At 47.0% G+C, this 16543-nt stretch overlaps 3 protein-coding genes across 3 annotated transcripts in view; 2 read left to right on the forward strand and 1 right to left on the reverse strand.

Moving 5' to 3' along the window:
* Positions 1 to 1198: 1198 nt before the first annotated feature.
* On the forward strand, positions 1199 to 2693 carry LOC135827216 (uncharacterized). Its single transcript, XM_065339744.1, has 2 exons — positions 1199 to 1775; positions 2140 to 2693. Exons 1-2 carry the CDS (start codon positions 1199 to 1201, stop codon positions 2691 to 2693), a joined length of 1131 nt encoding a protein of 376 aa, XP_065195816.1.
* A 1552-nt stretch (positions 2694 to 4245) lies between these two features.
* Positions 4246 to 5139, forward strand: LOC135827217 (uncharacterized protein K02A2.6-like). The gene has a single exon (XM_065339746.1). It carries the CDS (start codon positions 4246 to 4248, stop codon positions 5137 to 5139), a length of 894 nt encoding a protein of 297 aa, XP_065195818.1.
* A 431-nt stretch (positions 5140 to 5570) lies between these two features.
* The window catches only part of LOC135827218 (uncharacterized), a 36615-nt gene continuing 25642 nt past the window's right edge, over positions 5571 to 16543 (reverse strand). Inside the window, exons 5-7 of the mRNA XM_065339747.1 lie at positions 14256 to 14423; positions 6282 to 6554; positions 5571 to 5581 (exon numbers count right to left, since the gene is read on the reverse strand). Coding sequence (XP_065195819.1) covers positions 5571 to 5581; positions 6282 to 6554; positions 14256 to 14423 — 452 coding nt within the window. The remainder of the gene's footprint in view (positions 5582 to 6281; positions 6555 to 14255; positions 14424 to 16543) is intronic.

Genomic DNA, 16543 nt, shown 5'->3' on the forward strand with positions numbered 1-16543 from the left:
AGGAGGCAGAGGAGGTGATGGACTGAGACTAAACCTGTGGACTGGAGCCTGGGACGGCAGGTACTGCGGTGGAGCGTGTGGCCGCCAGAGGCCAGTGGACGAGTCTGGCATCACCGACCGTGTGTCGTCCTTGTTGTTCGTCTTGTTGTTGTCTTGCTTGCTGTGTTGTCTGATCGTGTTTCTCTTGCTGTTCAGTCCGTTGCTTGTTGCTGTATTGTTTGAGTTGGTTGTTGTTGTTCTGTTGCTCTTCTCGTCATTTTTTGTTCTCCATTGTTTTGTGCTTTAGATTTAGTTTGCGCTGCTGCGCGTATGATAACGATTATTTGAGAGCTTGGGCTTTTGTAGGCCGCCGCGGTCACCCCGAGCTCGATTCTGCCATTCAGGCAACACAAGCACTTGTTTGCGTTACTATTACCATGGAAATGGCTGAAAAGCAACTTTGTGCCGTGATTCCGCTACAATTGTAGTTCGCGCCACAGCTTTTACAAGCGGCCGAAGGTCGGAATACAAAAAAAAGATTTTGAGATCACTTGGAGCACACGATGTAGTGGACATGAGGCCGAGGAACTGATATCGATATTCTGTCTTGTTTCTACGTGTATGCCTTAGCCTTGGCTGTGGTTTTGACAGTGTCTGTCTATCCAACAGGTCAGTTTGATTTTCTCCGATGGCCATGGACTCCTGGACTCCACCTCTAGGGTGTAGATTGTTGGAGCTGTGGTTCGAGGCCAAGACAAGGACCCAAAGTCACGACTGAATTCCTGAAGAAAGGTACCAAGAAGAGAATGGATTGTGACAGAGTTGGGAGAAAAGCAACTGGCGGAGCAGAAAGCTCAACATCAGGAAACACCATCACCCGAATCATCGCATCCATGCAAACCGAACAAATAATGGCCATTTTTGTGATTTTACCATTACTGGGTCTGTGGTATATGCATACCACAGACCCAGTAATGCATACTGTGTAGTGTGCATCTTGATTACACGTAGGTCACGCCTTGCAGGCTGCGCAGCCGTAGTGTAGGTTCATGTTATTTTTATTTGTGATCTTTTGTTTTCTTTGATTTCATGTTTCTGTTGTAAGTCAGTTCGATACCAAGTAAACTCAAGTTCGGTTGTGTTGTCGTGTGCTCATGTTTCCCCTTGGGTAGAAACATAACATTGGCGACGAAGTGGTTTTTGTAGAACCTGTAGAAGAATGACGACGCTCATTGGTTCCCTCGAACCGTTAAATGTCTCTTCGGGAGAGTGGCCCTCGTACTCGTCTTGTCTTGAGCACTACCTCACGGCGAATAAAATTGTAGACGACGACTTGAAAAAGGCCACGATGCTAAATGTCATCGGTGGTCCAGCTTTCGATTTGCTGAGGGATTTGTTGGCTCCTGACGAGCCGGACAGCAAGTACGAAGAACTGAAAGATGTTCTCAAAGATCATCTGGCTCCCAAGCCGCTCGTAATTGGTGAGAGGTACCGTTTTTACCAGCGTAATCAACGGCAAGGAGAATCAATTGTCAGTTCCGTGGCCGAACTCAGGCGTTTGGCTCGGACTTGCGAGTTCAAGGCTCATCTGCCTGAGGCCCTCCGGGACCGGTTTGTCTGTGGACTACGAGGTGCTGGTGTTCGCAGAAAATTATTAGCCACGGACAGTTTGACATTTGACAAAGCTGTCTCTGTCACGAAAGCGCAGGAGCTCGCAGCGAAGGACGCAGTTGAAGTGTCTGCAGAGCCCAACGCTGTGGCAGAGGGTACCAGTGTACACAAAGTGACCATGTCGAGTACAAAACCCAATCAACCTTGTTACCATTGTGGTGGTACAGACCACCTGGCAGCTGTTTGTCGATTCAAGGATGCAGAGTGCCGATCTTGCCACAAACGTGGTCACATTCAACGAGTTTGTAAGTCGACAAGAGGAGAAGAGTACACGAGACGCAAGCTCATCAAAGTCAGCACGAGCTACAGTCCACCAAGTGGAGTAGTCCACAGGGTTGTTTGCCAGTGACGATGAGGCTCTATATTGAGTGGAAACGGATCGTCCACCACCACCCATTCGAACAGAGGCAATCCTGAACGGCTTCACTGTCCACATGGAAGTAGATACTGGTGCTGCTATGTCTTTGATGCCTCTGTCGGTGTTTCAAGGCCTTTTTGCAGACAAACATAAGCTGCGTCCCAGTTCAGTGAAATTCAGAACGTACACCGGAGAAAAGCTAGACTCCAAAGGTGTATTCACAGTACAAGCGACGATTAATCAGCAGACGGCGAGTGCGGAGCTGCATGTCGTGGATGGTCCTGGCCCTGTGCTTCTTGGACGTGATTGGTTGCAGCAGTGGACATTGGATTGGGCAGCCATCAAGATGGTCCAGGCGCAGAACAAGCCCACAGTGATGGAAGCCGTGAAAGAACTTCAAACCAAGTATGCGGAAGTATTTGGAGATGACCAGGGTTGCCTTAAAGCAACTACCGCTCAACTGACGCTGCAACCAGATGCTAAGCCGAAATTCCTCCGTGCTCGTCAGTTACCCTTGTCGCTAAAAGCCCAAGTGGGAGCTAAAATTCGACGAATGGAAGCGGCTGGAATAGTGTCTCGTGTCGATTGGAGTGACTGGGCCACACCAGTTGTGCCCGTTCCGAAACCTAATGGCACCGTTCGACTATGTGGTGACTTCAAGGTCACCGTCAACCCGCAGTTGTGAGTGGACCAACACCCGCTCCCACTCATCGACGACATTGTCAGGTGGTCAGAGATTCACGAAGCTCGATTTGAAAGCAGCATATACTCAGATGGAGGTAGCAGAAGAGTCACGCCCAATGCTAACGCTGAACACGCACTTGGGACTGTACCGAATCAATCGACTAGCATATGGCATTGCATCAGCACCAGCTTTGTGGCAGCGTGCCATGGACCAGCTGCTGGGAGACCTGTCACCAGTTGAATGCACCAACGATGATGTCATTCTGACTGGAGAGGATGACGACCAGCATCTGCAGACCCCGGAAGCTGTCCTCAAGCGCCTGGCCGATGCTGGACTCCGGGTGAACCCCGGCAAGTGTGAGTTTTTCAAGGAGCAAGTTCAGTATTGTGGACACACTATCAGCGCCCAAGGTCTACACCAGTTGCCATCCAAGATTGATGCAGTGGGCGAAGCATTGCCACCTAAGAACGTCTCTGAAGTCAGAAGCTTCATTGGTCTGGTGACGTATTATCAGCGGTTCTTGCCGGATATGGCAACGGTCCTCAGCCCAATCACAGTATTGTTACAGAAGAATCAGCCGTTCCAGTGGACCGCGGAATGCCAAGATGCCTTTGTGGCTTCTGACCAAGTGCTCATGCACTACAATGCAAGTCTTCCACTTCGTCTTGCAACCGATGCATCGCCATATGGGTTGGGTGCAGTGTTGTCACATGTGTTGCCTGACGGTGAGGAACGACCTGTTGCATTTGCGTCCAGGAAGCTATCAGCCACGGAACAGCGGTGCTTGCAGATCGACAAGGAAGCATTGGGCATTGTCTGGGGAGTCAAGAAATTCCACAACTATGTCTATGGTCGGCATTTCGAGCTGCTGACAGATCATCAGCCACTGGTATCAATTTTCAGCCCTTCGAAAGGATTGCCGGTAATGACTGCGGCCCGGCTACAGCGCTACGCTATGTTTTTTGCAGGACATCAGTATATGATTCTCTACCGGCGGACTCAGGATCACTGCAATGCAGATGGCTTATCCCGTCTCCCGGTCGGCGCACCAACTCGTGACGCTGGTGACGACGCGGTCGAGGTTTTCTACTCGTCGCTCACAGATCCACTGCCAGTCACAGCCAGACAGATTCGTGATAGTACACGTCGAGACCCTCTGTTGTCCGAAGTGCTACGATATGTGGAGACTGGCTGGCCAGCAGCCTGTCCAAAGCCCAGTTTGCAACCATACTTTAATCGCCGCAACGAGCTCAGTCTAAGTATGGAATGTCTCTTGTGGGGCAATCGTGTCGTTGTGCCATCAGCCTATCATGCGGAGATTCTAGCAGAGTTGCACAGCGGACATCCCGGCATTGTTCGCATGTAAAGTCTTGCCCGCAGCCACATATGGTGGCCCCAGATTGACGCTGCTCTGGAGCAGACGGTCAAAGCCTGTTTTGGCTGTCAGCAAGCGCAACATCTCCCGCAGAAGGCCCCTCTGCACCCATGGGTGTGGCCCAGTAGACCATGGGAGCGCATCCACATAGACTTCCTTGGCCCACTAAGAGGACACATGTGGCTGGTCATTGTGGATGAACACTCGAAGTGGCCGGAAGTCTTGCCATTTCGATCCACCACAGCTCAGGCAACGGTCGCGAGTCTACACACTGTATTTGCTCGCTACGGCTGTCCAGAGGAGTTGGTCAGCGACAATGGGCCCCAGTTTGTCGCCGCAGAATTTGAAGCGTTCCTGCGCGCGAATGGTATCCGACACCGCACGTCAGCACCATACCACCCTGCCACCAACGAGCTGGCAGAACGGTTTGTCCAGTCCTTCAAACGTGCCATGAAGGCGTTCCCCGATGCGATGCCTTGTCAGGCAGCAGCGGACAAGTTCTTGATCTCCTATCGCAACACGGTCCACCCAACTACCGGCGAAACACCTTCCAACCTATTAATGGGCCGACGTTTGCGCACACGACTAGATCTCCTACGCCCGGATGTACGAACCCGGGTGGCAGCACAGCAAACAGCACAACAGAAATCTTCACCCTCACGCAAAGTACACACGTTTCAGCTGGGAGAGTCAGTGCTCGTTCAAGATTATCGGAAACCGAACAAGCCAAGTTGGATTCCTGCTACGGTATCTGAGTGTTATGGTATGAGGTCGTACGTAGTGGAGACCGCAGATGGTGGTAGCTGGCGGCGCCATATTGACCAGATTCGACCTGGACATCCCACGTTCACTACTGCGCCGGGGAGAGAGGAGGAGTCGGAAACTGTATTACGACCGGAGCATCCAGTAGAAACGGCACCAGCAACTGTTGCACCCAGTGTTGAGTTAGCAGCATCCACCGAGACAGAAGCTGAAGCAGAAGTCACACCTACTGTGGTGTCATCACCAACGCCTGTTGCACCACTGTCATCCGAAGGAACGCCGGTGCTACCTGTAGTGCGGAGATCGTAACGGGTTTCCAGGCCGCCTTTGCGCTTGTGTATATTTTGTATTTTGTAGCTTTACTATGATTATCGCTGCTGTTGAGATGGACAGGTTAGCACCGCTTGTGTTGCCATGGTGTTTTCTTTTAGAACGGTCAACACGCTTTACCCTTTTGGTTGTTGTTAGTTAGTATTGATACATGGTCACCTTGATTCTGATTGTACCGTGTGCTTTCATTTAGAAGGGAGGACTGTGGTGTATGCACACCACAGACCCAGTAATGCATACTGTGTAGTGTACATCTTGATTACACGTAGGTCACGCCTTGCAGGCTGCGCAGCCGTAGTGTAGGTTCATGTTATTTTTATTTGTGATCTTTTGTTTTCTTTGATTTCATGTTTTTGTTGTAAGTCAGTTCGATACCAAGTAAACTCAAGTTCGGTTGTGTTGTCGTGTGCTCATGTTTCCCCTTGGGTAGAAACATAACACAGTGCAGTGGTGCGAAATTTGAAATTTGAAAAAGGTCGATTTAAAGGCACCTCAGCTGGGGGTTCGAACCGCACAATGTACTGTTGCAGGCAGAGTCAAATGGCCTGGATTTTCTTGGTTTTTCCCTATTCAGCGCTGGCTAAACCTGGCAGAGATCCTATTCTTGTGAGGGCTTGTTTTTCGGAGAAAAACACGTCAGAAACACAATGGCAAGAGGATTCTACAAGGGATTGCAGCGCAAAATTCTAAGAAAACTGAAAATGTAACCCATTTATGGCCAAAAGCTAGAAGTCCATCTTTTATGAATGGACTGTAGCTAGGCCTCAAGTGTATTTTTTGCGCTTCTTCTTCAAATTTTCAAAGTACGCCCACGATTTGCTTCTATGAGGAAAACCATTGAATTGTGATTTTCAGGCCAAAAAACTGATGTGCAGCACATGGGTTTCTCGATGGTAGGTGATTCAGTAATTTTCAGCAGAAGTTTGCGATTACTAGTATTCCGAGTGTGGCACGGTAAAAGACCATTGTTTACAGAGCGAAAAACGAATGTGTCAAATTCAACGCATTCGTCTTATTTACGTCTGGTAAAGGGTTTTAAAGCCACATTATCAGCTCTTCTTTGAGCTGGCTTGTGTAAGGAAAAGAAATCTCTCTTCTAAAGAGATTGAAGGTTGACTTACGTATTTCGCACACTACAAGCAAATGGCGATGCAGATCTAGTGGAGTACCATATGTAGTCAATGCCTTGTTATTCTTGTCAGGCAAACCTATCCACGCCACTCCTCTGCCTTCGTAGGCTAAGCCAATTGCGCATCCATCGCGGAACGACGCTTCTGAGAGAATTGTGCCATTGTGACGGCTGCACAGTGCTTGCCCTGAAGTGTAACTCAATTGGCGGCGAGTTGTTCCTATTATGGTCATTGTTGTCCCACAACCTCTTCTGTCCGTCAGCCCTTCAATAATAAAAAAGAGATCAGGAACAAACAAAGACTATGAGAACAAAGATCATGTGGCCCAATATCTGAGAAAATCGACCTTCCGGGCTGTTTTGGTGAAATTGATTTTTTTATTGCAAATTGATGTCTAGCCTTTGTAGAGTATTGTGACTTCGTTTCACGGCCATCAGACCAATATTGACCATGTAGAAATGCATTTTACGGTCAGGAGTCATGTTCATGAATTGTTCTTTTTTTTACAATTTTGAAAGATCAGTGTGTTTGGAGCCACCAAAAATTGTTTCCATGTGATATCAATAGCCAACTGATATAATAAAGTGTTTTGACTGTTCAGGTACTTCATTTCCAGCATTCCGTGACTTTATTGAAGTTATGTAGTTGCAACAGCAGCAATAGCAGCATTAGAAGGAGAGGTGATTTATTTGTTCTTCTGGTGATGGACATGCTTGACAGGGTAGTCTGCGACAGATTTTGACGGAACACCATGATATCAGCATTCACATACTTATTGTGAAGGAGTCAAACAGAGCAAATGCGTCCAGATTCGCCTTGTTGCACTTTGTAGAGACTGATCATTTCCAAACATCAGTAACACAGCCTGACAAGCGTTTCACAACACCAACTCAAAAGTAACAGAATGTTACTCGAGATTGCCCAGCCTCATGTGCTCCGTGATGGTCTGATTCGCCATTATTAGCTCGAGTATCGAGCTTGCCATCCAAAACATTTTAGGATCATCGTCACAAAGAAAACTAGCATCATTTCGTGCTGTTTTAGCAGGTCTGGCGTGACACTCAGGAAACAGTTTTGCCACCCGCGCAAGGGCGGCCAGTGACCTTGCAAGTGGCGTACCCTCAGGAATCTACTTGGTTGTCCTTGCCTGGAGCTGTAGCAGCTATCGCTGAGGCAGACTGTGGTTGGCCTTGATCATACTCATCCAGGCCAAGTCCTCATCATCGTCGCCCCCGACAGGTAAGTACCGCGTGTCACTTGCGATCGATTCGCCTGACATGCGCTCTCAGAACTAGAAGCGCTGTCGCCGCTTGACAGGGTATCCACAAAGAACGATGTATCACCGTCCATGGGATCGCGGCTGCTGTACTCCGTGAGCCCAATAACCAACTGACACAAGAATCGCCTTCAATTTTCTTCCGCCATTGTCGTCTCTGCACTTTGCTTTGACGGAATCGATTTTTTTTGCGAACAAATTGGTTTTTAGTGTTTTCTCAAAAAAACCGCGTAGCCCCGAAGGTCGAAAGTCTCAGATATCGGGCCATGTATGCATGGATCCTGCAAAATCACCAAATGTTTGTATCCATCCAAGGAACATGTTTGCGTGTTTTGGTGTGGCGGGTCCTCAAAGGAGCATGTTTGTCTAGGATATCCAGGAACTGCCGCAGCCATCGAGTCCACATCTCATCACACGATCCATCCAAGGAGCACAAGTTTGCAGCCACGAGGTCATTGCGAAACATTTCCATGTTGATGCCTCGGAGGTGTCGAGTCTGCGGTTGAGCACTCTGGGGTGCACAGTCGGCAGTGGTTGCCAGGGTAGAGATGACAGCCGAATGGTCACCAAATGATACTGGGGAGACAATGGTTGGGGCTCTGCACAGCAACGTACTAAATACTAAGTCCAGGGTGGTTTGTGATCCCGTAATTCCGATTCTTGTGGCCTGACTCACACTTTGTGACAGTCCGAGGGTATTCGCGATGTCAGGTAGATAGGAGAGCTGACCACTCTGGCGGCTATAGTCAACATTGAAGTCACCACAGATTATCACATCCTTTGGCTCCCTCATCGCACAAGTGAACGTCGCTTCCAGGGCCTGCCAGTAAGACACTCGCATATGAGGTGGCCGATACAGACAGACAATGAGACAAGGCTTCGGCTGGGACTTCACCTCTACCCAGCAGCACTCAATACCCTGTGTGGCAAGATCTACGTTCGGGCCAGATTGGAATTTTTTATTTCCATTGCTATCAGGTTCGGCCTCATTTCCTCTGTGCTGCGCTGACGAGTCCACAAAGGACGAAACAGTTCTGTCCGCAGATTGAGTATATACATATAATTTTTATGTTGAAACGAAAAAGGACGATTGACGACACATTATCCAAATATTACGACGGGAACAGGTAGGTTGGTGGAACGACATTTATTAGAGACGGGACAAGAGACCAAGACGAACGAAACGACTACATTGTGATTATTGAAGAGTGAGGAAGAGAGCAAGTCTGAACGGCAAGATAAAGGGCCTGGGTAGCTATGGCAATTATGGGCGAGCATGTAGCTACCCAGGCCAACGGAACAAAAGGAGACAAAAGGTGAGTACTCGAGTGCATGCAGGCCAGCTAGAATTGGTACGGGAGGAGGTACCTAACATATATATATATATATAGAGAGAGAGAGACTTAGTCGGAGGGAAACATATCAGCACACGAAGAGACGAAGCTAGTTGAAAATCTGATGAGGCCTTTCGTACCATTACTCTTCAAAATAAGTACCTGGTGATAATGTGACGAAGCACAACAATGTCAATTTATACAGCATATTGGCGGAAAATTTGTGATGAAACGAACACAGGCTGAATGATAGTGTGAGTTGCGCCAAAGAGTACACGCACTATAACAGGGAGATGGGAAGTCAAAATAGCACTAGCTTCCTAACAAACTCCTTCTGTCTACACAGCTCAGGCTGTAGCTTTGCAATGTAAACAGCCTCCAGCACATCTACAGTCCATTCAGAAAAAGATGGGCTCTGGCTCTGGCGAGCTCCCGTATTTGGCGATTTTTCGTGATTTCATTGTACACAGTGCTGTGCTGCGAAATTTGAACTTTGAAAAAGAGTCCAAAAAGGGTACCTGAACTGGGGTTCGAACCCCACAATGCACTGTTGCAGGCAGGGTCAAACGGCCTGGATTTTGATGGTTTTTTCCAATTCATTGCTTCTGGGGCAAAACCTGGCCGATATCCTATTCTTGTTATGGCTTGCTTTTTGGACAAATAGACTTCAGAAACATAATTGGAAGAGGATTCCATAGGGGATTGCAGAAAAAAATTCTAAAAAAACTCAAAGTTTGACCCATTTATGGCCAAAAGCTAGAAGTCCATCTTTTTCTGAATGGACTGTAGGTGACATTTGCTGTGCGCCAGCGCGTGAATCTTGAAGTGCTCTGGAACATTCTTACATTCTGCATTCAGGCAAGAAGTGGACATGATCAGATGTGTAGTTATTGCAGAATCATTTTTCACAGCTGATGGGTTGTGTGAATCACGCTGGTGGGGTTCACACTTACTAGTACTCGGGATAGGGTTAGTCTGCGCTACCTGATTCGATGGGCTCCTGGTCGGTGTCTGTGCAACTTGGCGTTGTTGTAATAGCCGAGTACTGTGGCGAGCGCTGGTTGTTGTCTGCACCTTCTTGGAGCCGACACGATGTATGATGGTTGAAGCGGTGACAGTTGGCTTTGTCAGGGCTGTTGCCAGTGCCTTTTGTTTGGGGGGGGGGGGTCTTCCTCTCCTGGGTTTGACGTAGTGGACACCTGGTGTTGTGGCCATGACTAGTCTTGGCGGAATATGCTGCGACATGCGATCACCTAGGCCGCATTGGGTTGTCTTGCCGATGTACCCGTGGCCACACTCACAGGTAAATAGATAATTATGACTTTGCTAACATTAGTCATCGGCAAGGCATCCTTGTTGGTCGTTTGGAATAATTTCCTGGTGGTGAAGCAACATATAGGAGAACAAAGAGGAACAAAGCGCTGCACTAGATTGAGAACTTTCTTTTTGATTTCAAGGGATGAGTCACCTAGCCATGGTAGTCGTAGAATCGCACGATTGGAGTTCTTCTCCTTACTACCTGCGTTTGTTGTCATCTGAGACATTACTCGCTGTACAAGTGGGAGAGGGTAGCCATTCCGGGAGAAGATGGACTCTAAATTGGAGAGTTCCCCATCAAGGTGTTCAGGGGAACTTTAGCACGTACAGTAAGCGACTTGATCAGTGCCACTTTCTGCCCAATTGGTGCATAGCTGTCCCATCTTGTGTACAGTCCGGTGAACGTTGGTTTCCGGTAGATGGTTGTCTTGAAACTGTCCTGCTCTCGGCTCACCAGAACGTCCAAGAATGGGAGTTTGCCGTCAACTTCTGGTTCCATTGTGAATCTTAGCACTGGATGTGCCGCATTGAGCCCATCTAGGAGCACCAAAGCATCAGCCTCACTGGGAAAGAGAGATAACGTGTCATCAACATAACAATCATAAATCATGGGCCAGAGTTGATCAGGAATATGTGGCCACACAGTAACCCAGGAAGATGTTGGCAAATATGGGTCCCAAGGGTGAGCCCATCGCCACCCCGTCGATCTGCTTATACATATTGTTGTTGAAGCTGAATTCTACATCCCTGGAGGCTTTGTATAGAAGCTTGCGTAATAGATTTTCTTCAACCTCTGGGGGAATGAGATCACCGTGGTATAGAGCCTCCAGACAGATATCAATGGTTTCCACGATGGGTACGTTGGTAAAAAGGCTGACTACATCGTATGAACACATGAACCCAGCACATGGCTTGTGCTGCCGGATTGACTGAGCAAACTCGAACGAATCCTGCACCACATGTGTTTGTGGACCTTGGGAGCACCGTACATACGGGGGCGCATTGCTCCAACAGGACGAATGCGGTTGTAGATACTTTCGCTTATCTTGCCCGATTTTAATTACCGTAGCAGGAATGCTTGCAGGGCTCTCTCGTTCAGATTTGTTCATTCGCACTCATCACAGCTTCCAATGAATAGAAACTTGGACTTATCATCCAGAATGTGCATCATCCTTTCCACATAGTCCATATCTGTCCATGAGAACTACACCAGTGCCCTTGTCAGGTCGCGTGATGACAAGATCCTTCTTACTGCGCAGCTCCCGAATAGCAGTCATATGATCGCTTCCCAATGGAAACGCCTTCTTATTCTGTTTGATGTTGGAATACTCATAGGCTAGGCTGGCTAACTTTGTTCTCATTTCATCACGTTGCGGAAATTTGTCTGGTACATGTCGACTCAATTGGGAATAGAAAAGTTCAAAATCACTCTGGATAGATTCTCTGCAAATTCTCGTTGGGGGTATGCCAAATGATGGGCCATGACTGAGAACCTCCATCTGGCTATGGGACAACTCATGGCTGGACAGATTAAACACGCTCTCTTTGATACACTCTGGGGACACAAATTGCTTCTTGCGTAACCACTCAATTCTCCCCCTGTAGTCCAAACGAAGCAAACGCAGCAAATGTCACCTAGATGTGCTGGAGGCTGTTTACATTGCAAAGCTACAGCCTGAGCTGTGTAGACAGAAGGAGTTTGTTAGGAAGCTAGTGCTATTTTGACTTCCCACCTCCCTGTTATAGTGCGTGTACTCTTTGGCGCAACTCACACCATCATTCAGCCTGTGTTCATTTCATCACAATTTTTCCGCCAATATGCTGTATAAATTGACATCGTTGTGCTTCGTCACATTATCACCCTGTACTGATTTTGAAGAGAAATGGTACGAAAGGCCTTATCAGATTTACAATTAGCTTCGTCTCTTCGTGTGCTGATACATATATACATATACGGTTCAAGATTGCCAGTTACAGCTCCTAGCGCTAGCTAGCTATCTCTAAATGAAAGCAAGGGACAGTGGCAGTAATGCATAAACTGGCCACAAAAGTGTTATTGTGTGGAATGAAGATTACAGATATTATCTAATGTAGGTAGCAAGAGACCTGATAGTGCAATACATAGTAATGTAGGTAGCAAGAGACCTGATAGTGCAATACATAGTAATGTAGGTAGCAAGAGACTTGATAGTGCAATACATAGTAATGTAGGTAGCAAGAGACCTGATAGTGCAATACATAGTAATGTAGGTAGCAAGAGACCTGATAGTGCAATACATAGTAATGTAGGTAGCAAGAGACCTGATAGTGCAATACATAGTAATGTAGGTAGCAAGAGACCTGATAGTGCAATACATAGTAATGTAGGTAGCAAGAGACCTGATAGTGCAATACATAGTAATGTAGGTAGCAAGAGACCTGATAGTGCAATACATAGTAATGTAGGTAGCAAGAGACCTGATAGTGCAATACATAGTAATGTAGGTAGCAAGAAACCTGATAGTGCAATACATAGTAATGTAGGTAGCAAGAAACCTGATAGTGCAATACATAGTAATGTAGGTAGCAAGAGACCTGATAGTGCAATACATAGTAATGTAGGTAGCAAGAGACCTGATAGTGCAATACATAGTAATGTAGGTAGCAAGAGACCTGATAGTGCAATACATAGTAATGTAGGTAGCAAGAGACCTGATAGTGCAATACATAGTAATGTAGGTAGCAAGAGACTTGATAGTGCAATACATAGTAATGTAGGTAGCAAGAGACCTGATAGTGCAATACATAGTAATGTAGGTAGCAAGAGACCTGATAGTGCAATACATAGTAATGTAGGTAGCAAGAGACCTGATAGTGCAATACATAGTAATGTAGGTAGCAAGAGACCTGATAGTGCAATACATAGTAATGTAGGTAGCAAGAGACCTGATAGTGCAATACATAGTAATGTAGGTAGCAAGAGACCTGATAGTGCAATACATAGTAATGTAGGTAGCAAGAAACCTGATAGTGCAATACATAGTAATGTAGGTAGCAAGAAACCTGATAGTGCAATACATAGTAATGTAGGTAGCAAGAAACCTGATAGTGCAATACATAGTAATGTAGGTAGCAAGAGACCTGATAGTGCAATACATAGTAATGTAGGTAGCAAGAAACCTGATAGTGCAATACATAGTAATGTAGGTAGCAAGAGACCTGATAGTGCAATACATAGTAATGTAGGTAGCAAGAGACCTGATAGTGCAATACATAGTAATGTAGGTAGCAAGAGACCTGATAGTGCAATACATAGTAATGTAGGTAGCAAGAGACCTGATAGTGCAATACATAGTAATGTAGGTAGCAAGAAACCTGATAGTGCAATACATAGTAATGTAGGTAGCAAGAGACCTGATAGTGCAATACATAGTAATGTAGGTAGCAAGAGACCTGATAGTGCAATACATAGTAATGTAGGTAGCAAGAGACCTGATAGTGCAATACATAGTAATGTAGGTAGCAAGAGACCTGATAGTGCAATACATAGTAATGTAGGTAGCAAGAGACCTGATAGTGCAATACATAGTAATGTAGGTAGCAAGAGACCTGATAGTGCAATACATAGTAATGTAGGTAGCAAGAAACCTGATAGTGCAATACATAGTAACACCAAGAGTACATGAAAACAAGAGTGTGCAGCTCGGATGGGTTGCTGTCGCGGCGGAATTAAGTGATTACATCATTTTAGTGATGTAGTGCATACAAGAAGGATTCAAGCAGGTCTCTTTCTGCACAACTGCTGCTCAGTTGTACGCACTACGCCACTTACCGCTCGCACGCGCCTGAAATCTGCGCCAAATATGATGTAATCACGAAATTCCGCCGTGACAGATGCCCATAGTAGAAAATGCCCCAAGCTGCTCACTCTGGTTTTCATATCCTCTTGGTAATACATAGTCAGGGTTTGTGTAGGAGAAATCTACTGAGTTTCGTTTTAGCTGATCACAGCCCGTGCATTAGCTAACTGTGCTAGGAAAGAAAGTAATTTACACTTACTATAACATATCGGCACTGAGCTCAATGTACCATCACCGTTGCATGTAGCTGATGAATTCCCCCACAGAAAGTATGTATGATCACATGTAAATTGAACAGTAGCGCCATATTGAACGAGTAAAGCATTACTCATACCATTTTGTATGGCTGGTACACTGCAGTTGAGAACTGGACATAAGGTCAACAGAGAAGAAGAAGAGGAAGAAGAAGAACAAGAACAAGAAAAGAAATTATCACTATTTCAATCTTGGTCTTAGAACATTTTCTATATGTCTGGCGAGGAGCCTCTCCAAACATGAAACACTCTGCACTTCAATGAAAACATTCACAGTTTGCGTGAGACTGGGCTGGAGGCCCGAGTTTTCCGCATCGGTAGGAGTGCCACTACCCTCCATGGGTAAGGTGGGTAAGGGCAACAGAGAAGAAGAAGGAAAGTAATTCGCACCAATAAAAACTGGTGGGTAAAAACCGTCTCGACTGTTTTTTAGGCAGTGACGGAGAAAGCAAAAGGAGAAAAGAAAAAAAGGGAAGCAGATGCCACTGTGGGCCAATGCCTGGGTTTGAGCAAAAACGGTGAAGGCTAAAAAGCTTTTCAGAGCGGGAGCAGGCCAGTACTCAGCGTAGTGCAATATGGACGAGACTCTTGTAGTGAAGTTGTGGATGAGACTGTTGTAGTGAAGTTGTGTTGTGGCGTTGTGCAGTTAAACAGCAGCTAGGTACAGCAAAAGCATACAGCGAATGGCAGTGCGCAGTGTTGTGGCTTTGTGCAATAGTAGCTCTATGCGGCGAAAGCATCCACAGATAGACTGGCTCCAGCGCGGCGCAGCACAAGCAAGTAGACTAGAAAACGAAAGAAAAAAAGAACGAAAGCTCGACTTGGTTGGCGAACACCCGCCCCCGGCCCTTTAGAAGCCGGTGTGGCGAGTTAAAACCAAGATTTGAAGGGCACCCAACTATCCTCGCTGGGTGGCTGTCCGCCAACCGAGTGCCAACAAACTGCCTCTCCGGACTTTTAAAACAGTGACCAGTCACACCAAGCCTTCTCACGTCGCCTCAGCCAGATAACGTAGCTGGAATTTAGTGCTGCGTTTCTGCAGTTTCTTCTTAGTTGGCGCTGTTTTTCCTTACAACAGCCCCATGCTCGTGCCAAACCGTGCAGGCTGCTGGAAATGGCTCCTCTAGCCCCCACCTCCGCTGTGAGGGCCTCGGCTTCCCAGCCATTCTTCATACACTCCTGTTTGAGGTGTTGATACCATGACAGCTTTTCTCTCTGGACTGGAGGATGCAGTCTTCGCTACACACCGTGAGTTCCAGCCAAAGCACCCTTCTCAATTTCTTCGAGAAGAGAACTATGTCTGGACGACACGTGGTAGGTGCAATAAAGTGTTGGAATACTAGCCTCTCGTCCAGATCTGAAAGAAGCTGCCAATCATGTGATCTCGACAAAAAACCATCGCTCAGACCTTTCCGCTGAGGTAACTCGCCACGGGGATGTTTGGACCCGGTTTACAGAAGGTAATGTAGTTAGTGGGAGTTTGCTCGGTTTTTGACGACTTTTGCTTTGCTGATACTACTTCTGTCATGAATTTACTGATTTGTTTGAGGACGTTGTCATGGCGCCACGTGTACCTTCCTTGATGGAGGGAGGAAGGGCAGGCGGTGATAATGTGCCTCAGTGTTGATGTCCGCTGACAAAGAGGGCAATTCTGGTCCACAGCAGAGTTGCCCCATCGTCTCAGATTGTCTGGCGAAGGCAGAGTATTAAGTATCGCGTTCATTTGGAACGATATCATCCTTCCATAGCCCTCGTATAAGAGTTTCCGCCATGTCATGTCCTCGAACATTGTGTCTGCCCATTTGGTCCAGGCCCCTTGCATTTGTAGGCCCTTTAGGTGCCGGAGCTGCTCCTGGCAGTCGCCTTCTCTGATTGTATTGAGGATTTGTTTCCTTGGTTTTACCACGTGTGCTTTTGGTGTCACGAAACCCAGTCCGGCTCTGGGCGGTCGCGAAGCAGGCGTGTCCGATACGGCCGTTTCGGCACATTCCAATTCCACAACCGGCGAGAACCTACGGGTGAACGTTTGTTCTTGTTTTCTGTGATGGCAATACAGTTGCGCGATGTTGTGGTCTTTGCTGTGCTTGATAATGTGCCATTTAATAGTTTGCTGCTGTTTCCATAGTGTTGTGATACACGTGAGCCAGAGGCCTGGCCTTTCTCGATTTCCGGTGAAGAGGATGGCGGTGTTTGCAGCCTTGGGTAGGCCTGCCCACTTTTTAATAAAGGAGAG

The sequence above is a fragment of the Sycon ciliatum genome, chromosome 11 (assembly GCF_964019385.1).
Source record: "Sycon ciliatum chromosome 11, ocSycCili1.1, whole genome shotgun sequence".
Classification (NCBI taxonomy): Eukaryota; Metazoa; Porifera; class Calcarea; order Leucosolenida; family Sycettidae; genus Sycon; species Sycon ciliatum.

Excerpts from the sequence above, each read along its gene's own strand:
- LOC135827217 (XM_065339746.1), top strand. The coding sequence starts at position 4,246 with ATGTGGCTGGTCATTGTGGATGAACACTCGAAGTGGCCGGAAGTCTTG.
- LOC135827216 (XM_065339744.1), top strand. The coding sequence starts at position 1,199 with ATGACGACGCTCATTGGTTCCCTCGAACCGTTAAATGTCTCTTCGGGA. Across the intron at positions 1,776-2,139 it reads ACACAAAGTGACCATGTCGA|GCCTTTTTGCAGACAAACAT; the intron begins GTACAAAACCCA and ends CGGTGTTTCAAG.